The 24,457-nt window shown below is 42.7% G+C and overlaps 1 protein-coding gene across 4 annotated transcripts; it reads right to left on the bottom strand.

Annotated features, from left to right (window-relative positions):
* Positions 1-23,717, bottom strand: trpa1b (transient receptor potential cation channel, subfamily A, member 1b). 4 transcript variants are annotated; one of them, XM_037079646.1, is made up of 29 exons: positions 23,007-23,716; positions 19,939-20,062; positions 19,556-19,708; positions 18,368-18,530; positions 17,388-17,563; positions 16,118-16,225; positions 15,805-15,913; positions 14,527-14,672; positions 13,730-13,866; positions 11,956-12,004; positions 10,270-10,369; positions 10,084-10,184; positions 9,450-9,625; positions 7,616-7,780; positions 6,787-6,901; positions 6,399-6,565; positions 6,081-6,171; positions 5,880-5,939; positions 5,697-5,789; positions 4,205-4,275; positions 3,864-4,020; positions 3,324-3,413; positions 2,847-3,016; positions 2,622-2,751; positions 2,114-2,296; positions 1,941-2,009; positions 1,240-1,341; positions 1,014-1,135; positions 1-678 (listed from the first exon to the last, which is right to left on the bottom strand). In XM_037079646.1, the coding sequence occupies exons 3-29, from the start codon at positions 19,649-19,651 to the stop codon at positions 465-467; spliced, it is 3,360 nt and encodes a 1,119-aa protein (XP_036935541.1). In that variant the 5' UTR covers positions 19,652-19,708; positions 19,939-20,062; positions 23,007-23,716; the 3' UTR covers positions 1-464. The 4 variants fall into 4 exon arrangements, with proteins under 4 accessions (XP_036935541.1, XP_036935543.1, XP_036935542.1 ...); XM_037079648.1 differs by lacking the exon at positions 19,939-20,062 and having other exon boundaries at positions 23,007-23,717; XM_037079647.1 differs by lacking the exons at positions 19,939-20,062; positions 23,007-23,716 and having other exon boundaries at positions 19,556-19,862.
* Between the last annotated feature and the right edge of the window lie 740 nt (positions 23,718-24,457).

The raw sequence follows: 24,457 nt of genomic DNA, 5'->3' as shown, positions 1-24,457 counted from the left end.
TTATCCTTTCCAACTGCAGACATGTTTAATGATGGGGTGAGAGAGAGGAAGAGGAGACACATCACATTTGAGAGATAAATGAGTGCATATTGCACATACAGCTACTGTGTGCGTCCAATACGTGCTATAATGACTTTAACGTTCAACATTCTCAGTGGGTCACTGATGTAACTCACTGGACAAGAAATGTTACCGATTTAACCCACATGTTACAATAATGCCACTTATAGCGTAGATTTCAATCCAGTCTGCAACATAATTTAGTATTAAACCACACAAAATAGTTAAAACAGCTCAATGAAGAGCACCTCATTCAATCAACTGCCACAATATCAAGTATTTTTTTAAGTGGATACAAGTGCTACATCTTTATATAATGAATTACACTGTGCAGTAGTCATAATAATGCAAGTTATGCCCAGGCTTTTTATAATGCACTTATTATTCGCTAGGACCGGCCTTCTTCATTTTCTCTTGGACTCGATGGCTTTCATCAGCGGGACCCAGCGCGACAAGGTCTGTCCTCTGTGGCTCCTCTGAGTCAAGTTCGGCCACATCCTGCTCCTGACGTTCACGGGGCCGTCGTACTCGTCGGCCTCCGAGGTGATCTCCATCTTCTGGATGATGAGCTTCAGGAGGCTGTGCTGCTTCTCCAGCGAGCTCGCCATCTCCTTCATCCTGAAGGGGAAAACATCGGCCCGTGAGTCCCAGCGAGAGGCTTCATTTAAAGCTGAGTAGATTCATAATGAGACTCCCACTGCTGAGTGGCTCAGTGTGCTTATTATAGAACAAAACGGGGTGAGTCACATCTTTCTGTGACCTGATCTCGGGCCTTATTTATTTGTCACCACTAGGGGCTGCTCATGCATCAGAAACTGCAGTGAGATTAATTGCAGCCCATGTAGATGTTGCACTCCTCATGGTGGCTCACCGTTCAGCCACAGTGGTGGGCCTACTTGGAAATAGAAAACTGACTCTCATGTGTTTATCACGTGCACCCTTGTGTGCTTTACCTGAACTTCTGTTTGCTGAGCTCGTTCTCGATCACCGTGCACCTCTTTGATTTGGCCTGCAGGCGACTCCAGACTTCAGCTGTCTCCTCAGCACCCCCCGTGATGAGTTTCTTTATAAATTGCTGGTCACAGAAGTGGCACGGATTGAGAAAGGCGGCTGACATGAGCAACAGAGATAAATAAATGCATCGCACCGTGTCTCAACTGTGTGGTTTGAGAGGCATACCTTGGAGCACTTGCGATTGGGGTAGATGGTGATGGAGTCCTTGTCGACGCGCCTCACAAACCAATAAGGCAGCTTGTCTTCCAGGGAAGTATGGAGGTCAATCTGTGGGCGGAAATTCAGATTTTCAGCCAGAGGAAACTCACATCCTCTGTTCCTCCTTGTGGTTGTACATGTCATGTCATGTCCTTTCCATGGGGTCACGGGGTGTTGCTGCTGGAGCCAATCCCAGCCTTGTCTCAGGGCGAGGGCAGGGTACTCCCTGGACAAGTCGCCAGCTCATTGCAGGGCCCTCACTGATGAGCAATGTGGGGTTCAGTATCTTGCTCAAAGACACTTAGACATGCAGCCTTGCCCGGAGCCGGGATTTGAACTAGCGACCTTTTGATCACTAGTCGACCTGCTCTACCCGCTGAGCTACAAACATATATCCATATTTCTAATTGGAGCTTGACGGATACATCTTTTGGCTGTCAAATATACATCGGTATCAGTGTGTATGTTTCCCAGTATGCAAATAAAATGTCATTACTATGAGAGATTCAAACATCAGATTGGGATTTTGCATATCACAGGACAGCTATGATAGACTGGGCAAGCAACACGCAAACAGGATAAAAGATATGACGTCTTCTCTACTTTGAAAATACAAGATACATTTTTAAAGAACGCTCAAATCAGTGTCCAGCTGTTTCCACACACACCTGCATGGCTATTCTCTTGAGGGAAGCATTTCTCTGTACTTCAGCGATGTCTCCAACGGCCAAACCAATCTACAGCACAGCCAAAAACAAAGGAGAGGCATGGCGTCCGTTCATGAGTCGTACGTGAGGAGCCTGTAAGGAGTCTGTGAAATGGACCATCAGAGCGCACTTACCATGAGGTTCACCAGCAGAATTGGCATGCACAGGACAAAGCTTGCAAAAATCAAGTAAGTGAGGACACTAAAAGACAGCTCCTGCTTCAGATAAGCATCCAGGAAGTTATTTTGGTAGTTCAGTTCCCCGACCATCATCACAAAGGTTTGCATGATTGAGAGTGGCACGGTTTTAAACTCTTCCTACGGAGGAAAACAAAGTCACTTTTATGTAAGAGTTAAACACTGTGGCACTTTTTCATGACGTTCCAAAGCAGCATTATATTACCATGACATTGGAGGAAAATAGTGTGAATATGGTAGATTCTCTAATGCTGGCATTGTTTTAAATTAATGGGTTAACAATTTTGAAAATAGGCTGATTTACTTTGTTGCAGAGAGCTAGATGTCAACATCAATACCTCTCTTAGATGATGGAAAAATCGTCAGTATGTAGTTCATTCTGTAACTCTGTGAGCTTAAAGCATTTGGTATGACATCATTTTAATTATTTTATTTCTTCTCCTACCTGGTTGAGCATCAGAGCATAGAAGGCCAGACTGAATGCTAACATCAGGAAGATGAACAGCATCACGATACGGACCAGCGTGTTCATGATCTCCCAGAACATCACAACGTAGATGCCAATACCCTCAAACCTGCAGAAGCGAGAGATTATACCAGTTATTGGCCCTCCACAACATAAATGATAGATCGCGTTGAAACAGTGCGGTGGCATCAGAGTCGACAGTACCTCTGGAGATAAAAGAGGAATCCAACCCAGCTCTGTAAAACTGCTATGGCCCCTGCTTGCCAGTGTAAAGAACCCTCTGCATTGATCATGAGGGGAATGACGAACAGAAGAGACAGGATGGCTGAGGACCAGTCACTCTGGTTGGTATAGTCCTTGAAGTAATTCCAGCGCTTTCAAGTGACAAGAAAAGAAATTTGGATACAGAATGATTCATACAAGACCTTCAATCCTGCAAATGCAAACAACATTTGGGCATCATCCACGGAACACGGGATGGTGTTTCGCCGAGTTATAATCAAAATGGCTGAGGTAAAATGTGGAGGGGCCGTGACTGTGGTCATTTAATGAACCTGCACATCTAAATCAGAGGGCCCTCATCCATCACAGCTGATTGGTAGTGTGTCCGCTCAGACCCGGTGCTGAGCAGATTTACGAGCACATGCTTCATGTGAGGTAATGACACTTGCGTCACTGCACCTGTTGCGATATCTGCACCACTTCCTTCCCTATGGCGTAGATGTTCATGACCACGACCATCACCATGCAGACGGATCTGAGCAGAGATTGCTGTGAAAATGAAATACAACGGGATTTAGATCGACAGGCGGTGATTAATGTTCCCACGTCATCACATGTGATCTCACTGGCGGACACGGGCGGGAATGGTTTCTGTTTAGTAAGGATAAAAGATGTAGGAATATTTTTTTAATTCTTGCCATTTTGCAAATTTAATTTGTTAACCTATTGGCTTATCAAATAATATAGGAAACTTGCAGCTCGCATGTGTCTTCCTGCTGAAACTACATGGGGCTGTACTATTGGACGATTGCCTCCTGAGGTACAAAGTGGCTACTGACTAGCAATGCTAACTTCACTTAATAATAATAATTAAGTAATGTCAGCACTAACACCAAATTAGTTCAATTTTCAAACAATTCAAACACAAACTCTGTCCACATCTTAAACATTGCGACTTTAAATCATTGTGATATTTGAATGAGTTGCTGTCATTCGTACCTCTGGGAAAGATACAGGCACCATAGTGATGTTGTGTTCGCCTGCCTCAGTGATGTTCATTGTGGGCTTCATAGTCACTATCAGGTAAGTGAGGGGCAGCAGGCCTAACAGGTACAGAAACATGTTCAGCAAATGTGCCTTGCTCCCATAAGCCACCCTGTGGATTAAAAAAAGAAAGGAGACGGAGCAGTTTTAATGTTGAAAGGAAAGACATTCTCAGTGAACGGTGCACTGGCATGTGGCGCACTCAGCAGAACAAATATGTGTTTACTTTTTGGCAACGGCTGCAACAAATCAGAATGAGCAATTTCGCTCTCTGGTGTTACATCACGAATACGCACCACTTCATTGCCAGGTACTTCTTGCAGACGGGGTGGTTGAGGAGTTCAATGCGGTTGTAATACACCATCGCCTGCACAAAGAGTAACAGCAAAATGGCTCTCTCTTAATGGCACGTTTTTCTACAAGCAATAAACAGCAACCTGACAGCTAAAACCTAAAGATTTAAGAACATGTGCATCTTATTGATCTCCACAGGTTGACATCAGCAGGAAAAAAACATGCTTTGAAGTGATTCTAACATCTGGTGGAAGATTGTTTTTGTAATCCAAAACCTCCGTGGAAGGAAAAGAAGTGCTGGCTGCTGTGTGAACGACTATAAAACAGAGATTACGCAGTGTACCTTTAAAGTCGAGCTGAATCGGAAAGTGGTGTGATCTTTGCTCGTGCACATATTTACGCGTCACTAGCCAATCGTGTTAGCTAACGCTGTCGTTCGGCTGGCGGAAGTTGGAACTCAGAGTTTGTGCTTGGAATTAAACAGTGCCTGCGTGTGCCAGGAGCCTGGTAGAGTTTGCCACTGTGAGTGGTTACTTAAGAAATAGGTAAAGCCGTCCATCCAACAATACATTTTTAAGGGTTCAGGCAGAGCAGCTGGAGGACACTGGAAGGAAAACCAGCAAACATACGTCCCCATAAAATATGATCCAATTTCACGTGACATTGGGTTTTACTGGAAGGAATTATTATTTTGCTGTAAAAATACAAATAAATTGATTTTTTCTGTTTTTTCTTCTTTAGCACATGTAGTGAAATGGATGCACAATGTCACTGTGGATGTGATCCGAAATGGTCGTAAAGGCATTTTTCCGTTTCGGCTTGACTTTAATTAAATATCCGATGCCGCCTTTTAATATGGCTCTGCACATTTGTCCACTCACCGACGCCTTTCTGTGAACATTTGCATACAGGGCGAGCCTTTTTGGAACTAACCGTGAACTGTGAATATTCAGTATCACAATATACACTTATATGCAGTGCACTGTGGGTAGCTTTGTTATATTCATGGCTTACACCTTTGTCTCCTTAGCTGCCATTTTCCAAACAAGAGAAAACAAAATGGTTTGTTACACATGGTGATCAACCCTTCTTCCTTTTCCCATGAACTGTCCCCCTGCTACATTCACTGCCGGAAGTCAACTGCAATGCATTATGGAAAGAAGGTGTTGATCACTGAACAACAGGAGAAGTAGGTGGCATGTATAAAACACATGGTAGTAGTAACAGGAGAAGAGGAGCAGCGTGACAGGGGCAGGGAGAACAGTGTCAGCAACACTGCCGATGAATTGGCTAATCATCATGCGATGGACCCATTTGTTCAAAACCGGAGCCCTCACTTATCTGAATGTGAGTGGTTAAACCTACAGGGCCTCGTTAAATGGCGCAGCATGACTGCAGTCCAACTTTACTTCTTTATGGGGGAGCAGATTTAAGAATGAATATAACTGTATAATTATGCACATTATGATGTATAAATAAATAAACGTTGCTTACGTTGAGCGCAGCCAGTGGCCGAACTTTCATGGTTTTGTATGTCGCCTTGTTCGTTGGGATGGGAGCTTGGAGCCACCTGAAATTGTATTCAATCTAAACCGCACAAAAGAATGGTTTAATATGATGCTGTTTAGTGAAACACAGTACCACTGAATGTTTTTGGTCAAACTTGCAGCTGATTACATGGTAGTCAGCGCTGTTGTAATCGTCATCAGATTCCATCACACAGCTGTCCAAAAGGTGCTGTTTAAGAAAGCAGAAGAACACAGTGGCAGTGGAGTGTTTTAGTTAATTATAACAGCGAACTGTAGAAAGAGCCAACTTATGACAACTGCTGTACAATCATTTTTATTATACGCATGTTCTTTCTTTGCCAGTGGCAACCTTATAGGTCTCTGGAAGATACTCAATCATGTCCATTATGGGGCACCGCTGACCGGAGCCGGGTATGAACAGGCTCAAAGCTTCAGCACATCTAGAAGAACAAAAACACAAATTAATCAAGAGAGTCCAAAAACATGCCTGCACTCCAAATGATTCAACTAGGCTTGTCTCTCTTAGCTGATGAAAAAAGTTGATGTTTTGGACACTGTAAAGCAAGACAAATACATGGTCTACACATGCAGTGGATAAAAAAATAAATCATCTGCAGTGTTGAAGTTTACTTTAATCTGCTACAGGCATGTTGCAATTATAATGTACCTGTCACTGTCAATTACAGCGTTGACCACATCTTTTCTCCCATTCTGCAGAGCCTCATGGAGGAACGATGTGTCACTCTTGTTTAAGGTGAGCTCTGCTCCCCGATTCATCAGGAGCTTGACTGCAGCTGTATGTCCCTCCCTCGCTGCGACATGGAGCGCACTGTTCTGGTGTATCAATACATAACAGGAGACAGTGCTCTACATTCATTATTGAACAGGGATGTCTGTATTATTCAGCGCCATACTGCTATTAATGCGCCCGTTGCTCTTACGTAACAGCTCATGAACTGCAAAAATAAGCCTGTGCTCCATACTGTCATCGCAAATAGGTGTAAAATTACAGATTTGGATGATGACAGACTTTTTCAGACAAAAGCAATTCATACCCCATCCTCGTCTGTTTTATCCAGTAACTTGGGATTTGCTGACAGGAGAATGTCCATAGTTTGTGTGTATCCTTCAGATGCAGCGTGGTGCAGACAGGACCAGCCCTTGTAGTCACTGTAAACAAGACATGGTCAGCCCACAGGATTCTGGGACGAGTGTGAAAAATGTCTACAGCCTTGCATACTTTAAAGGTGCAATATGTAAGAAGGGGACAGCTATCAAATTCATACTTGGAGCAGAAACAAAACAAGGGTAGTTGAGGGAATTTCAGTAGAGTGGCGGCTTACTGCTTTAGCTAACTGGCTATTTCACTTAGTTAGCCCTGCAGCTAGCAATCTGTAAAGGGGACTCAGAGCACCATGGAACTGTTGGTGTTTACACTGCTAACTTTAGTAGCTCTATCTTTACAACGCAATGCACAGAGGTCATACAACAAATGTAGGACTGTCGTGTAACATTAGCTAGCTAGCTGGTTTGCTACCAAGACATCAGCAAATTGGTCGCGATGGTTTCATGCTTGTTTTCAAGAAAAGGTCCAGAATATGTTGATATGACAGAGAGTTCTCATAACCCTCAGTTTGAAGTGTGACTCTGAAAAATCTCAGTTTGGAACCCAAACACTTCACCCTGCCCGTCTGTCCCATCAATAATCAGGACACCATTCCCTATACACAGAACGGAGGGGTAGGATTAAATGGTTGGGGTTAGGGGTGTATTGGGATTGGGCCAAAATTCACAACCACTGCAAAACAACACACAGCATAGTTCAGTGCATCATCATGTTTTTGGATGTTTGTACCCTTGTCATGCTCATGTATTTGAGTTTACCAGTGAAACAGAGCTCCTTTGCGCAACAACAGCTGCACAACTTTGGTGTGCCCCTCTTTTGAAGCCAAATGGAGTGGTGTCAGGCCCCGCTCATCGCCTTCATTCAGCAAACGGGAGTCTGTAATGGTCTCCAATAACCGCTGACATGTATTGATGCGCCCATACCTAAAAAAAAAAAAAAAAGAGAAAAGAGGAGAAGCCTTAAGCTGTTAAAGAAACTTTTCTCACTGTTGTGATCTGATGAGCTCTGAAATGGAAATGCTTTTTGCACAAAGCCCACGGCTCAGCAGAGCCAGAGGCCAGGGGGGAATTGTTACACTGTTCATCTTGGCAATTGAGTATCTTGCTCAAAGATGCTCAAGATTGCTGTTACGGGGCTTGGTCCTGTTGGTAAAATATGGTTAAAAAGTGCTGGGGAGCGCTAATGACTAATGGCTCTGCAAACCGCGAGAGGGCATAAACTGAAGTGACACATTGCTTTGCTCTATGATCTTTCTTTGTCTGCGGAACCATTTAAGAAGGTCAGCAGCACTTTGTGTTCGTGCAGTGGGCCTGGTGGAGAACGGGAATGAGGTGTCTACAATGGTTAAGGTATGATATCATAGCATGGCCTTCATTCGCCCTCGAGCTCTGATGAGAGAGAACGTGCATGATAGAAAAATCCATTACAGTAATGTTTAACGTCCACTCATTTTACACGGCGAGTAACATTTCTTCACGTGTGTGCCGCGCTAATTGAATTCTATTCTTGTGACAATTCCTTTCGGGTCACTGTATAATAGGTATGTCACGGCAATTAATCATCAAAAGACCAGTGAGCGCAGAAAATTTCTCACCGGATTAAAACCGCAGCGAGGTAACAGCTTTAAATGTCGGCACCTTGTTCATTTTTCATCTGACCACTGTTGTTCAATTACAGAGATAAAAGTCTTGGCTTTCGGAGGATTATAAGTCAAAATGCTCCGTGGAGACATTTTTGATTAATGTTTTATACTTGTGTGGTCAATACACAACACTTGTTAGAATAACTAGAAGAACAATGTCAAACTGTCATCTGAAGCTGCCTATGAAGCCGGACTTTATAAAGGAGACATATCCTGCTCATTTTCAGGTCCCTATTTTTAGTTTGGGTTACGACTAGAATAGGCTCAGATGCTTTAATGCACATAAAAACATATAAGTTTTCTCATACATTCCAGGGCTGCAGCACTGTATTCCACCCTCTGTCTGAAAGGCTCTGTTTTAGCTCATGTCTCTTTAAGAACCTCCCTCCTGATTACCCAGTCTGCTCTGATTGGTCAGCTCACACACGCCTGACCCAGCACAGCTAACAACAACAGGGCAGCTGTGCGAAATCAATTCTTATGTATGTATGTGCGACATGGCGACGTGGTTTGATGTTACAAAATGACGAAAGGCGGGACTACTGAGGAGGCGTTTCAGGAGCAGCGTTTTCTGTGGGAGAGAGGAGCGTCTGTCTTATACATGCACAAGAAAACATATTACGCACCGAAAAAGAGAAAAAAATAAAAGCATACAATGTCTCCTTTAAGACAAGAATTTTCTACTAAGTAGAAAGTAACTGCTCTGGGATCTTTAACAGTAACACAGTGGGACACAATGTTGAAGGTGTGAATATCGCACCTTTTCTGAAAAATTGAACGTTGTAGCTTGTAAGACAGCCTAACAGAAAACAACAGAGCGTATACACCGCAGCCTACACCAGTCAGCGTCAGCAGCAGGGACACTGCTGCCACTGAAAATCAGGTCAAATCAGTGTTTTTCAGTTTCGGCGATATGCAAAGTCGTGCCCTTGGGGGCCAATCGAACTCACTGGGCGGCAAAGTGCAGGGCAGACTTCTTGTCCTTGGACTTGCATGCAAGGCCGACCTGCCCCGAGAGGCCCAGCATGTTCTTCACTGAGTCATGGATACCCAGTCTGCAAGCATAGTGGAGTGGGGTGCAGCCCTCATTATCCTCACAGCTCAGCAGAGCCTTCACGCTGTTATGCTGAGGTGAGACACATTATAAACACATTGATGTATGCAGAAATGTTAAATAAAGCAAAAAGGCAATCATGCGGCATAAAGGGCACGTATTATATAACAGCTACCATGACTGTGGTTATACACATACATATACACCCACACAGAAACACTGAGATTATATAAATAATAATGCAATAATATTTGAGCGCTGATACAGAGAGGAGAGATCCCATCCCCAGCGCTAATATCAGCTGTCCTCTGTGGCTCATTTTAAAGGCATCATTGTGGTTTTAGGTAAAGCTTACAATGTTTTAAAGAATCATCTGGCTTAGCGAGAGTATAATGAACCTCATCAGCTGGCCTGGAATGCGCGCAGCCAGGCTCAAAGGCGAATTGATCGAGGACGGGGCAGTAATTAAACTCCCATCTTGGCGACATCTTTGTCTAAGCAGCATCCAGTGCATTTGCTGTGTGACAGACCTGCAGGACTTCCTCCGCGATGTTTTTCAGACCCTTGGGCTGTAAGATGGCCAGGTGAAGGAAGTTGCAGCCGCACCTGTCTCTCACGTTTACATTTGCCCCTAAAAGACACGAGCGCACGCATGAGTGTGTTTTCAGGCCGCGGGATAAGCTCCGCTGGAGGCCAAACACAGTACAGCGACTCACCTTTGGACAGCAGCAGAGTCACGGTTCTCCACGCTCCACAGCTCGTGGCCAGCAGCAAGGGAGAGTTTCCTTTACAATCAATGCAGTTGAGATCTGCGCCCTGAGGAGAAGAAACGCACAAGGCACCCCGTTAATTACCTCATTAATTTTTCAACACACATTACTGTAATTACTGCAAACAAATGAGACCATGGGAAATTAGCAACATCTATATTAATTCCGCATGTGTTTTTTTTCAGTGGAGTTTGCGCATTGGGAGGAAGGCGCTGTCGAAAAAACCCAAAGCTGCCTGAGTTTCTCATGTCAGGTGTGTAGACCCATGTGTAGAAAGTCATCATCTATTTATAGGTAGGTAGTGAACAGGGGGCACTTTGTCATCAGTTAGTCCACATCCTCAAATCCTTTTCTGTTGTGCTACTGTAATGTAACATTAAAAAGGAACTGTTTGAAAGTACAAACAGGCCTGTTGATTAAGCAGCCAAACATCATGATAAAGTCTATCAATCATAAGCCGATGAAGCAGTGTTTATGCCTCAGACATTCAGCTTCAGCATCTTCCTGTTGCATTTAATGTACGAGTAAGCGGTTACCTAAGCGCATGTTTAAGACCCTTATAAACGGTTCTCATTTTAATTCAACATTATGTAACTTTTCTCCCTCAAATTAACAGCTCCAAAATCATGTGGCTGGTCGCCACAGCGTCTTGTCATGGGTGAACGGTGTCTCAGCCACTCTGGCCCCCCATGACCTGTTTCTGTCCTACAGAATGTCAATGAGACTCCTTGTTATGACGTGATGAGTTTTGTTTGTGGTGGGCACCTACTGCACAAAATGCCAATTTCTACGTAATGCTGCTTTAAAATGAGTCAGCTGGAAAGATTAAAAAGTCAGCGAAAGACAGCATTTTCAAGCAACTCACGCAACTGATGTGAGATTGATTAGATTGCTAGCTAGAGCTGCACAAACTACCCAAAGAGGCAAGAAATTAGAGGTTTTTCTTTTTACCCTTGTCTAAATTAAAAATACAGTAAAATATGGTGAACTGCAGATACCTTGACAGGCATAGCAACATTAACTCACATCATGACCTGATTTCAACCCCCAAGTAAAATCTAGCACAGCGAGCCGGTAATGCCACCCTCTGTGAGACAAAACGTGTGCGCAGTGTACACAAATGTCTTTACTGATGTGGTGTTTGCCAACACAGTGAGTTGACAGGAGATCAACCCCAGTTTGTTCCTCGCAACACGGTTCTGTTAAAAAAATAAAAAAGCGCAGCAGATGGTGACAGATGTTCTACGAGCAATGGGCGGCACCTGTAACGTCTGCTAAGTCGAGAGGTGTGATTAAAACTGCAAATATTGTTTAATGGCGGCAACGGGAAAAAACAGAGAGTAAAATGACCAAATAACTAAATACAATACAAAGAGCAGTGAGAACGGACCTCAGCATTGATGCAAACATGTTGATTTGCCTTTAATTTGATTTTAATACAGAAAGAAAATGCAGTTTTATTATCTTTAGATTTACGACACAGTCCCCGGATATTGAGGACGGGAATGTGTTGTACGTATCAGCTCTGGAGTGTGTTGTGTGTGTGTGTGTGTGTGTGTGTGTGTGTGTGTGTGTGTGTGTGTGTGTGTGTGTGCGCGCGTAGGTGTTTCTGTGTGTGTTTGCTTTATTTACCAAAGAAATTAGGTACTCCGCCAGCTCTGTGTGGTCAAATATTGTAGCCCTGGAAAAGTAAACACAGTTATTGTAAAACCAGATGCCCGACACGTGATCTGTGAGTCCAGGTCTTACCAAGCTGTCAGATGTTGAGTAAGGATGATCTCACTCTAATTCTGTCTTGTCCTGAGCATGATATAACAACCAGATTTACATCTTTTATCTCCTGGATTGTCATGGCTCACTTCAATGACGCACTTTTAGAAAAGTAATTCTGGGTACTGGTGACATTCTGCATCGAGAGAGAGACTTACGTGGAGGAGGGAAGATGAGTTGCCGGTGAAACCTGAAAATCTCGGAAAGCTTTAATCCACAGATGATGCTGCGGCCGGGGGAAAGGCCATAGCATCATTATTGTACTATAACTTACAACACATTATAACAATGATATCAAGATCAGATTAAAAATTTAGGGTAAGGACTTTCTCTCCGGACGTTTTAGGAATTAAATGGGGTCACAGAGATCTATCCTCCCTCCTCTGTTTCCTCATATCCGGTCTTTCTTCTTCTGCCGTGCCAACACAAACAGCTTTTCAGATGAAGTCAATGTGGGAAGCATATCTTTATTATGTTATTATTGCCCCCCGCAATTAAAAGCTCGTTACTCTGCTTGCCTTACCCAAGGGCTCCATATCCTTGTTCCTCTTGTTTGTCACAGTGTTATAGTGTTGACTTTATGAAGATGGATTGATCTTTACACAGCATGAGCAAACTGTTCAGATAATATCCACAGATATCACACATCCACGTCAAAGCAGTGGTGGAGTTTTTTAGAGGGACTTGACTCTGAGGAGTTTAACTTAAAAACCTGCCTAATCATAAAATGATCAATTAAAAAATTGTATTTCTGAAAATTTTGCAAAAACTGAAAAACGATGGAGCGGGAAGCGACTTTTACTGCTGTGGGTTAACTCGAGGGTGAGTATTTGCACCATCCGCTCCAGCCTCAGTACTGGCTGCAAAGCTCCATCAAATTAGATGGTGAGATACAGCTAATGAGATAGCTTCCTCTATTATGGAGAGGGAATCTCTCCACTCAAAGGTCAGCCCTGTCGAGATGGTTTGCAGTCAAGATAATTCAAACTCTACCACAAAATGATTCTGCAACTTTACATGGACTTCGCAGTACTGAGGCTCGAACGTGACGCTACAGCCAGCTGCTGCTTAGCATAAAGACATAAACAGGCAGAAACAGCTGGCATCTGAAGCTCGCGAATAAACATGCTATATCTCATTTGTTTGATCAACCCAAACTGAACATATACAGTTTGGGTTGTGACTCACTGGGAATTATGCTGGTCGCCTGGCAACATCACAATGACGTCTCACACATTAACAACCCACGGTGTCCTATAGGTGTCGAACTATTCTTTTAAAGCTGCAATGTTTAAGAAATTGGCCCCCGGTCAAATTCATGGTCCAGACAAATCCACTTGTAGTTGCTACTAACTGCAGTTGGCATTAGCTAGTTAGCTCAGTTAGCCGTGCAGCTTTAAATCCTAAATGGTAAGCTCAAACCTCAGCTATAAAATCAGAATGTATTATTTCAAGTCAAATGGCCAGCTGCATGACTGACACAAGGCTATAATGGAGCAAGTTTGCATTTCACCTTTTTGTAAACCCAGTGGACAAAATCACAGAGAGCCTCCACAGCCACTTGCATTGGCAATTACGCATGATCTCAGATCAGTAATTTCAATAGAGAGAAAAACTTAGCGTAGGGGGAGCCCACCTGTGCAGAGGGGTCTGATTCGCTCCATCGGTTAGGTTGATGATGTCTCCCACTTGGCCAAAGGAGGACAGCATCAGCTTGACTACCTCAGTGGCGCCCTGGGTGCAGGCCAAATGAAGCGGCGTGGACTTGTCGTTCTGGACGGCAACAAACACGGATACATTATGAGCGATGAATAATGAATCAGCGTAATGAATATTCACAAGCTCGTCGGGCAAGATTTTGTCTGCTCCTGCTCAGACGCACTGTGACACGCCGCGTTAGACAGTAGCCGAATGTAAAGACGCAGGCACACACACCGCTTACACATGTACATATTGTACTCTTCCCCGGCGCAACACTATCGGAGTATCTCCCAGACTTGTTGGCCGAACATAGGGCACTGTAACACAAGCCTTTAATGAGATAACCAGGACTGGCAGGAGGAGGCCGGTGAACGCTCCACTCAGCCTGTGTAAGTGGAGGTAATTTGTATCAATTTAGCCAACCGGAGCTATTACTGTACTCACTATTCCTGCTGCAGCCCTGGCCGCTATCCCAGGGCCAGACATAACGATCACTCCCCAGATGGGGCGTGATAAGAGTGACGTGCTCTAATAGTACAGAGACCGAGACCGGCTTTTATAGACAAGCGAGAGCTAGTTCAGAAAACAAAACAAAACGAGTGACGGACAGATGGAAGATGGATTGCGATGGCGCGACGATGCAAAGCAAGAGCAGTAGGAAAAGCTGTGGCGACGACCGAATGGAGCAAGATTTACATGACGGGTTCCCTTTTTGCTTTGTGATGTCAGTACCTGTTGCTGATCAATTCTGGCCCCATTTGCGATGCAGAAACGGATGGCCTCGATGTTCCCGCCGCGCACAGCCAGATGGAGGGGACTGCTCCTGGACTTGTCTAAATAGTTGATGTGCTGCTCAATTTGGTGGCCAATCTCCTCCCCTGCCAGAGAGAATTAGATTAACGGCTTCTTAATTTTGTTCATGTGAGACTCAAAACAAAAGAGTCTCAGTCGGTACTCGCTGGGGTAAACACATTTGTTTTCATTGTAGACTTTCAAGGGAATTTCAGTTGCAGGGCCTTCCATGTTGTGCCAGCCCTCTTGGACTTTAATATAAAAGGTCACATCAATATCGATGGCATTTTCATGTAGATAAATCTTTAGAGTTGCCAGTTGTTGAAAAAAGTACAAAAATGTCTGAGTTCTAAGATTTGCGCACTTCTTACTGTGCTGCCACAACTATGCTGCTAGCAACTGCTAGCTAGCTAGCATCAACAATGTTTACATTTGCTAGCGTTAGCAACATTAATGTCAGCTAACTAGTTTAAGCAACTTTAGCGTTACCTAGCATTACCAACATTAGGTAGTGCGACAAACTGGCATCCAGTCGAGCAACAGCATGTTTTGATGTGAGCATGATGGAAGGGGGGAGACAGCAAGCCAGATTTAGCAGCTGAATGTGATCAAAAATCCCTTTAAAGGTGCAATATGTACGAATTTTAGTTTAAAACATTCAAATATATATCAACATTGTCAACAGACTGTGTTAAAAATAACAGCTCTGACGTTATGTGAAATGTTGCAGGGATATCTATTGTTGTTAGCATGCTAACCCACCAGCCCCCTAGCCGCTTTGTACCTCACGATCTTGAAAATTGCACCCTTTAAGTCTCCTCGTTTTTTTGGAAGGGAGTGGTGAGTAATTGTGTCCATTCATGGTGGGCGGTCTGTGTTTGGCTAATCTCCCAAACAGCACAAGAATGTGATTCCCCATTAATTCCCTGGCTGAGCAGTCACAAATAGATCATAAATATTTTGTGCTCGAACTAAACCTTCCTCCTACAACACAAGATTTACCAAACAGACCTCCCAGCGTGGATAAACATCCTGTCAGTCTGTGGCATCTGGCATCTGTACAAAGCAGCACAAGCATTATTTCTCCTGACGTCTCTTGGGGCTGAGGTGAAGCCCTGCCTGTTTAAATGTGCTGTTTGGCCTTGTCAAAACTTTTTTTTTTTTCATTACCGTCAGCACTCTAAACATTTTTAGGGCGGCTAATCCCTTTTGTCGTACCGTTCTTCAGGATCACCTCCATGGCTTTCTTAGCACCTGCGAAGGCAGCTGCGTGGATGGGGAAATGGCCGAGCCTGTTCTGTTTGCATAGACGCGCTCCGTGCTTTATCTGTGACAGACAGGAGGAGAATGGATGGAGAGAAAGACAAACAGAGACGGTTCTCTGCACGAGACAAAGCTGCAGCGGGCCTGCAGTCAAGTAGAAAGAACAGCTACATAATCTGCTCTGTACAGCCGGACAGTTATCCATTACAGGTAGACAGTGCAACCGGATGAATACATGAGTCCGAACGCATCACTCTCTCCAACGCACCAATATGCTGAGAGCCTCGAAGTTATTGATGGAGCAGGCCAGAATCACCGGGGTGTTCCCAAGGTCTCCCTGAAGATTGGCGTCCGTGGTGCTGTAGGACAGCAGCAGCTGCAGGGAGCACAGATGACAAAAAAAAAAAAAAGAGTAACCAGTGAGCTCCACCCTGATTCTGTCCTCAGCTCTCCCACACATACACCCGTGTCCTTTATCCTCCACCGTACAGAAGCTGTGTCAGTGTGTGGACGACAGCCAAATATAGCGTGGATGATGGTGCAAGGTCTTTCCGAGCAGACGGTTGAGTCAGGTTCTGTCAGATGTGTAAACAGTTGTCAGTGACTTTGTAGCGCAGCAGCTGCTCTGAGAGACAAGTTCATGTGCTGCAAGAGATGTGATGTGATGATATGACTGTCGACCATCCTTTTCCTTCCTTTTGTTTAAATGTTTTTAGGCCTATCGTCCATCTTCAGTTAATGTATTATTATCTTTTATTTTTAAAATTATTTTATTTATTTTAATGCCTTTATTTTTGTTATTTTATATTTTTTAAATATATTTTTCTAGTAGTATATAGTTTTCTTTTCTTTTTTTTTATCAAACAAAAAGTTTCTTTTAATTAGGAAGACAAGACTGAACAAACTGCTTTACAACGGGCTTCCTGTTGGCGTAATGGCACTCTCAGAGCGACCAAATCTCACGGGGACATTGAAACTTATTGTGGTGGGAGTGGGAGCTGAATCTTATCTTATTTCATCAAAAGGAAATTAAATCAAATGTTTCCTATTGACCCTCCCATCATATGGGGAAAAAAAACCTGCAATACCTCCCCTGCAAATCTCATAATAGTATATTATTGCAAACATAATGACATAAAATTGCCACTAAGTAAACTGTAATTACAGCCGCTGAATGGGTAAACAGGCACAGGTAACATGTCGACGCTGAAGGGCTTGTGATAAAAAGTGACCCTGTCATTGTGATGTCACTTCTTGATGTGTTTCTTTAATAGAATAAAGCTCACAAATAGTAAATATGAAATGCGTTAGAAAAATGTTGGATAAGAACACAACAAAACACCTTTTGCTTTCCGAAATATTTCACCCCCCCTCAGCAAAAATATAAATTACACCCCCCTCCTGTTATACTGTACGTGTGCCGACCAGTCGTCTTAGTGCCTCTGCAGTGACCTCGATATAGGTGACAAAAACACAAAAACACTGGAGCACTTCTTTTGAACAGTTTTTTTTCAGCTGGGCACTTCAAGCGTCCTCACCTCCACCAGGTTGTTGTGCCCGAGGCTGACAGCCAGGTGCAGCGGGGACATGAGGGCAGTGTTGAGTAGGTTGGGGTCGGCCCCCAGGTCCAGAAGAGTCCTGCAGCTCTCTTCCTTGTTGCTCTCCACCGCCCAGTGCAGGGGCGCATTGCCCTGCTCATCACAGCAGTTCAGCCCTGGGAGGGGATGCGGGTAAACACGCAAATGCACACGGATGCAATTACGTAAAGATGCATGTAGATACAGTCAGCTCTTATAAGTTCCATGACACGACACTCTGTAATGTGACCTACTGCTTGATACGTAACTCAAAAGAGCTACGCATAAGAACTTTTGTTTAAACTTGTGATAGATGTTTTTTTTGCAGTAACTTATCAGTTTTAATGGCCATTGGGGTGGCGGTTTGTTCAAACAAATTATGGCACATTAGAAGCTCTTCTGCCATTGCTGACCAAAACAGGAAGAGACAGTGGTTTCCCCGTCACTAAGGTAATGGTGGGACAATGGCAACAACTGTGGAAACTCAGAAACTACTCTGATGGTTCTGATGGAGGAGGCATTATTCACTTGAGCATCCAGTCTGACTTCAGTCCAACACGAGAGGACTGAAGAAGTCGGGCTGCTTCAAGGGGCATATTCTAACCTCTCATCAATCGTGAATGGAAACAGTAAACACAACAGTGACTGAAGCTATTAGCAAGCAGCCATTATCACCATCACAACCCCCACCACCAACAACAAGTGTTCTTGAGAGTCCACAATCAGCGACATAGAATAAAAGTGATGGACACAATGACGTTTAAACACCCAACTTTCTGGTGGTATTTGTAGTAGAATAAATTGTGAGTATGTGAATGAAGTCTACAGGTGGCCAATTCTTACACTGGACCTTTAAAGACAGAGTTACGGTGATTTACACTACACATATATTTTGACTGTGCCCAAGTGCAACTTATGATCAATGACTGAGGCATGCCTACCCTGCGGGTCTTTGACAGTGGTGATAAATTGAATAACGGTGATGTAGCCTCCTGCAGCGGCGTGATGAAGGGGACTGGCTCCACATTCATCTCTCTCACTCAGGACCTCTGGGCTCTTCTTCACCAGGTTCTCCAGGAGAGCCAGGTCACCCCTCTCAGCCAGCTTGGAGGGCAGTATACAAAGTGAAACAACCGAAAGAGAGTGGAAGTGATACGAGAAGAGGATGTTAGAGATGTGGACTTTTCCATTTGTCTGTCTCTGATGTCATTACAAGAGAGTGGAATTAACAGCTCTTACAGGCAGTAACAACTTTCGTCATCTGCTGTTGCAAAACCATGTTTACTTGTTCAATTTTCAGACCGACGGCTGAAACAATCTAAATTTGAATACTGCAACTCACGTAACATTATTATACAATACTTAAGTTGACATGAGGTCTCTGTCTGGCTCTTCACAGTGACTTTGATTAAGGTTACACAAGGTTTGGGATTACTGACTGGGCGTTACATAAACACTCATATTGTAAATACGCCCCTGTGAGCAGGGGACAAATCACGTCTAGCAATGTTTCATTGTTGACCTGTGGATTGAAATGTGCCATTTTATTTTCTCACATCTATTTGCCCACTTACCTTTATAAAAATCATTGATGGATGACTTAGTATATTTACTCAAGCACTGTTGACCGGTTGACCCATAGCATACAGCGTATATGTACATGTAAATATATTTTGTGTAAAATCTGCTTTTATTTGTAATACTTTTATACTTGACTACATTTATTGCCAGAAAATTACTTTTGATGTTCAAAGGGTAACTCCACCAATTTTACACATTTGATGTGATATCACTCAGAGGCTAAGTTGCATTGTGGGTAGTGTAGGCATCATGCTTTGAAAAGGATGAAGAATGTGTTAAATGAAAAAGATGCTATCTCTAGCTGAGATCAACAGTGGTATTGGAGTGCAATGCTTAACCAGTAGACTGATTTTACAAAACCTGGCTCCTGCATTACCCACAGTGCAACCCATGATGCCACTGAGTGACATCACCGGAGTCAATTTATCACAATCCATGCAGCTACTACTTTTTCATACATTCAGTTGAACTCCCCAACACCTGTAACACACTTCAATGTGCAAAATGGGTGGGTATGTATGTTTTGTACCAAATACTGACATCCTTACCTCGAATACATTAAGGCTAGCCAGGGCTGGGTCCTCATCCTCTATCACATACGTATAACAACTGGTCTGTCGGGTCACCTCCCTGCTGAAGTTCATCACTCAACTCACTGGAGACAAACCCTGGGCGCCCACATGAAGGTTGACGGCACGGATCTAAACACAACCACACACATACACACACGCACAAACAAGGATGCACATAACTGCAATCATGCAACAAAATTCACTACAGTTTCAATCAAGTCATATACATGAGTGTGTAAAGCCTGCTTTACACGCCAGAAGCACATAGAGTGTCATGTGACCGAGAGGGCAGATAACGCCCTAAGCCAGAGGCTCCCCTTGCCATGAGGGGATATGGGCACAGATGACTTTGTCTTTACCCGGAAGGGCATTCAGATCCGCCGAGTGTTTAGAGGTTGAAGCCCTTCTGTTGAAGAAAGCAATTATCTTCTTCACAGCTGGGGGCAGCTTGTTTGAGTCAGTCCCAGGTGTCCTTGGGTGATCCTGGGTGAGTGAGATTGAGAGAGACCTTGTAATTTTACTGTGCAAGGCCGGCAGTTACATCAAAAGGCCGAACAACAAATGACTTTTTTTTTTTGGGTGAGCAAATTACTATGGAGAATTCTCATTGCAAATCTTGTCGACCTTATGCAGAAAAATTCCTTTGGCATACGCTGTGACTGATCGAGGGTGTCTCTCAGGTCAGAACAGCTGCTAAGTTTCACCCAAAGTGTAAACCCAGTCATGGCAGCACTCGATGGTTTGCAGGGTACCGTTTGGAAACCTTGGAGCCAGAGGGGGACCCTATTTTACAAGAGGGTGGAGATTTGTAGGATCTCCTGATTGGAACTGACTGACAGACTGAGAACACACTGTGTTAGCCACACCCTTTGTTGTCTATTTACCTCTAAAAGTAACCATAAAGTACACAATGACCATCGTGCTATGTTGAAGGATGCTTGAAACTAACAATTAAGACCGTTAATGTGTGAGGAAACAGTTCACTGAGGTGATAAATCAAGTGAGAAGTAAGGTCATTTTCTCATAAGGTTACATACAATCAGACTTCTTCCTGAAACCAGTAGAATTGCCCCTTGTTGGGCAAAGAAAGATGTAGGTAAAAGATAATTTTACATTGGGTTCACATTTCAGACCCAGAAGCTCCCTCCATATTTTATACAGTCAGCTGTTTTCTGATGGTAATAGTCCATTACAAAAACATTTAAGCCATGTTGCACCTGGTAAGTTAAAATGGGTGGAGGTTCCAACAGGGTGTGCTCCTTTCCCGACTCCTATAAGGTGAGGAGAATAAGTCTCTCCAGATGAGAGATCAATAATTAAGTCTAACCTCTGCGCGCTGTGGTCACCGTGGCGATCAATTTAATTCGCCTCTCTTCAGGTGGCTCTGCAAGATTAGCAATGGATTTGCTCGTGATCAGTAAACAAAGCAAGGGAATCATAAAGGAAACGTGTAGCTTTTACTGGAACATGCAGCGTTCTTCAACAATTATAGTATCGTGTAGAATATATAAATGTTACAGATGTAGTGTTTCTGCTCAGTAAGACCCAGAAATGCAACACAACGTTGTTCACTCAATGTCTATATTAAGATAATGCAAAACATTTCCACTGGAGAAAATGTTTCCATTAAGATCCGTCAATACTTTAGCAACGTTTACTTTGGTCACTGCGGTTTTATCTCGACCGCAGTGCAAAGAGAGTGTGCTCACTTAACCTCCTCTATGGCCCAGATAAAAAAAAAATAAATAAAAAAAAAAAAGGCTCAATTCAGCCTTATTTTCTTCTAATTTGGTGGTAGTGACTCACTGTGCTGTGTGTCGTCCTCCCTATCATTGCCAAGAAGTGGTGCTTAATAATTGTCATTGGTTTTGGGCGATTAAGTCTGACAGGAAGTACACTAATGGACATTGGTAAATACATTTCCCACACAGCTGACAAACAGGTTGAAGATTAGATTAGATTTTAATATCATTGGGTAGAAGGGATTTGTTTTGATAGTTGTGTTTCTGTGCAAAAGTATACAGCAGTATACTACGTATGACCAGGCAGAGTTTATGATTCTTTATTTTGAATAGTTATTGTGTGAATCGAGCAAAAATCAAATTCAAAGTGTCACACGGGACTATTAGATTCTCGATCGCTGAATATAAAAAACAAATTATAAAACCTGATGTATGAACTGATAAATAAATAAGGAGCACCAGCAGTGGACGCATTTACTGAAGTATGTACTTGAGTGATATCTTGTCGGGGTGTTTACGTTTTATGCAACGTCATACTTCCACTCCACTTAACATTTTGGAGTCAAACATTGTAGTTTTTCCACTGCATGTATTTGACAAGTCTTGTTACTGGTTACTTTTAAGATTGCATGTTGCATCAGAACCAAAGCACATCTTTAAATGTATTGATAGTGTTGCTTATAGGATTAAAACATGCTCAATATTGTAGTTTTTACTTGTGTTTTCTATACTGAGGTACATTTTTTGCCACCACTCTACTACAATGTCCTATTTTTTTTTTTACTACAGCTCTTGTTACTACAGTTTTTTTCACAAAAAATAAAAAATTAATGAGCTTATAAAAGTACAACACATTGTTAAAGATAAAACCAGTGTTTTCAGACCTTTTGGCCGTCGCACCCCTGACAGGAAGCAGCGTCTGGTTGGGGCCCCTTGTCACATCAATACATTCTTAGGAGTTTAAAACAAAGAGAGCTTTCACCTTTAAAGCTCTGATGGTCTTGATACAATGGGAAAAAAAAAGGGTCAGAGTATTCATTATTTCTCAAAGCAAAGCAAACACGATAGCCAGAAATTTCACTGTCCATTTTAAAAGTTGACTTTACTTTAAAAAAGTCAGAAAACCAATTAAATGCAGCACACAACTATTAAGTCTACTCTGAATGAGCTAAAAAGTTTGAATAACTTCAAACGATTAGTCTACTTTACTTGGTCATTTTCGGTTTCCTCAATTATTTTTAATGTGGAGTCACTTTGCTTCACAGATTTGTACAATGAACTTATGAATGTATGATCCTTTGATCAGGAACGCAGTAGACTTAATTAGCTAATGACATATAAAGAAGTTAAGTACATTAATTCAATAAGTGCATTTTGCTGCAAATAGTTCAAATAGTTTCATATTTAATGAGGTTTGCTGCTGCTCTCAGAGTGGACACTTGTTGGATGTTACTCACACTCAGCAAGCAAACTGATTCTCATCCAATTAAATCAAATGCATTTTTAAGTATGTTGACATTTCAAGTAAACACGCGAGCTGAAACCTTCAACTGAAACATATTTTCCATAATGAAAACGTTCGCCAGCATCCAAGACAAACGTGACACTTTCATGTTACCTTGTACATTTTGCATGAGTAAGCCCTGGAGTTGGAACATTAAAGTTGGAGGACACGCTGTACTTACTGTATCTGTGTGATGCCGCCGTCGAGCCGAGCAGTCAGGGTGTTCTCCTCACCAGTGCAATAGGGCTTTTAAATAGTGTGGGGAGACTGTCTGTCTGTCTCCTAATGCAGGCAAGACGCTGCCCCTTGTGACCAAACGACTCTCATGATGTTTTCACAGGGAAGGAGGCGAGTCCACGTTGTGATGAGAGAGGAAATTTGGTTATACATTAAGCAGCAAACATGATACCATGGTCCCGCTTTTTTGTTAATGTGAACGGATGGATGAAACCCGTAATGAGGAGGGGAATAATAGCCGCAGTGTGAAATGTGTTGTTTGTTTTTTTTTTATCTTTGGCACTGTAATGGTGACAGAGTGTTTGTCATTTTGGGCTCAATTACAGACTGGAAGCTTTTTCTTCCCCACTAGAGGAAAGCAGAGCCGTGTGTTTATGACCAAAACAGCCATTACCATCACTTCAAAGTTTGAGGGGTTGACCTTATTATTGTGTAGTATTTGAAATGGCGAGGCTCCCTGACATTTTCGACAAACCAAAGCTCAAGCTTGACCACCCGGCTGCACTAAGCATCCCATTTATCAAACTCCAAGGAAGAAACTTCCTCCTTTACTGCCCCCGTTTAGGGTGAGGCCTGTCCTTTTTTCTCTTCAAGCGAGTGACTCCTGACAAGACACAAGGCAGACGACCTCTGAGACCTCCTTGTTGATGGCGGGGATTAAGGAATATTCCTCCGGGAATCTTTATCAGGCAGGATTATCAGATAAGGTATATCATTAACTGAGGATTATACGAGTATTCCTACCAGCAACATCATCAAGGGAATGCGTATCTTCCCAGATTGTAGACAACTCTCTGAGTGCACAAAATGTATACTGCCAAGACACAAGTGCTGAAATTCAAACCTCATTCTTTGAAATGTAGTTTAATATGAGTCAAGATTAATACTTCAATAAGACACTTAGGAGGAAACTTGGCTGTATTTTCTCTATTTTTTTCAAGTCGAGATAGTAACTTTAACAAGTTATGTATAGAGGACTGAAACTGCCAAAAATAAATGACTCAATAAATGAATAACATGTCGTTAAGTGTACCAAAAATTATATAATAAATAAAAAAATAAATGTAACATAAATTAAGATTTCTGTTTTAATTTGCCTCTGTATTTATGTACTTCATTTCTGAGATATTACATAAATGAATAAAATGAATGAATGAATGAATGAATTGATTAGATAGATTGGAATATAAATAACTGGGGTATAGAAGCAAATAAATGAAAAACAAAAATATCAGTGTATGTCACCTATTATAAATAATAATTAGTGCCTTCGGTTTAGGGGTTTATTTAGGTGCACTTAAAGGCATATCTTTATAACTATTGAGCCACTAGTTTAATTCTTTATTTATATATTTGATTTTGGCAGTTTCAGTCCTCCATATATTTTCATCTCTT

This window comes from Acanthopagrus latus, chromosome 19 (assembly GCF_904848185.1).
Source record: "Acanthopagrus latus isolate v.2019 chromosome 19, fAcaLat1.1, whole genome shotgun sequence".
In the NCBI taxonomy this organism is placed as follows: domain Eukaryota; kingdom Metazoa; phylum Chordata; class Actinopteri; order Spariformes; family Sparidae; genus Acanthopagrus; species Acanthopagrus latus.
This window is presented reverse-complemented; position numbering and strand designations above follow the sequence as displayed.

Bases quoted from the DNA above. Each gene is read 5' to 3' on its own strand.
- trpa1b (XM_037079648.1), bottom strand. From the start codon at position 19,651: ATGAACTTCAGCAGGGAGGTGACCCGACAGACCAGTTGTTATACGTAT. The intron at 3,017-3,323 runs GTGCAGTGACGC...GTCACTTGAAAG, and splicing joins TGGTGCAGATATCGCAACAG to CGCTGGAATTACTTCAAGGA. The intron at 679-1,013 runs GTAAAGCACACA...TTTCCCCTTCAG, and splicing joins CTCAGCAAACAGAAGTTCAG to GATGAAGGAGATGGCGAGCT.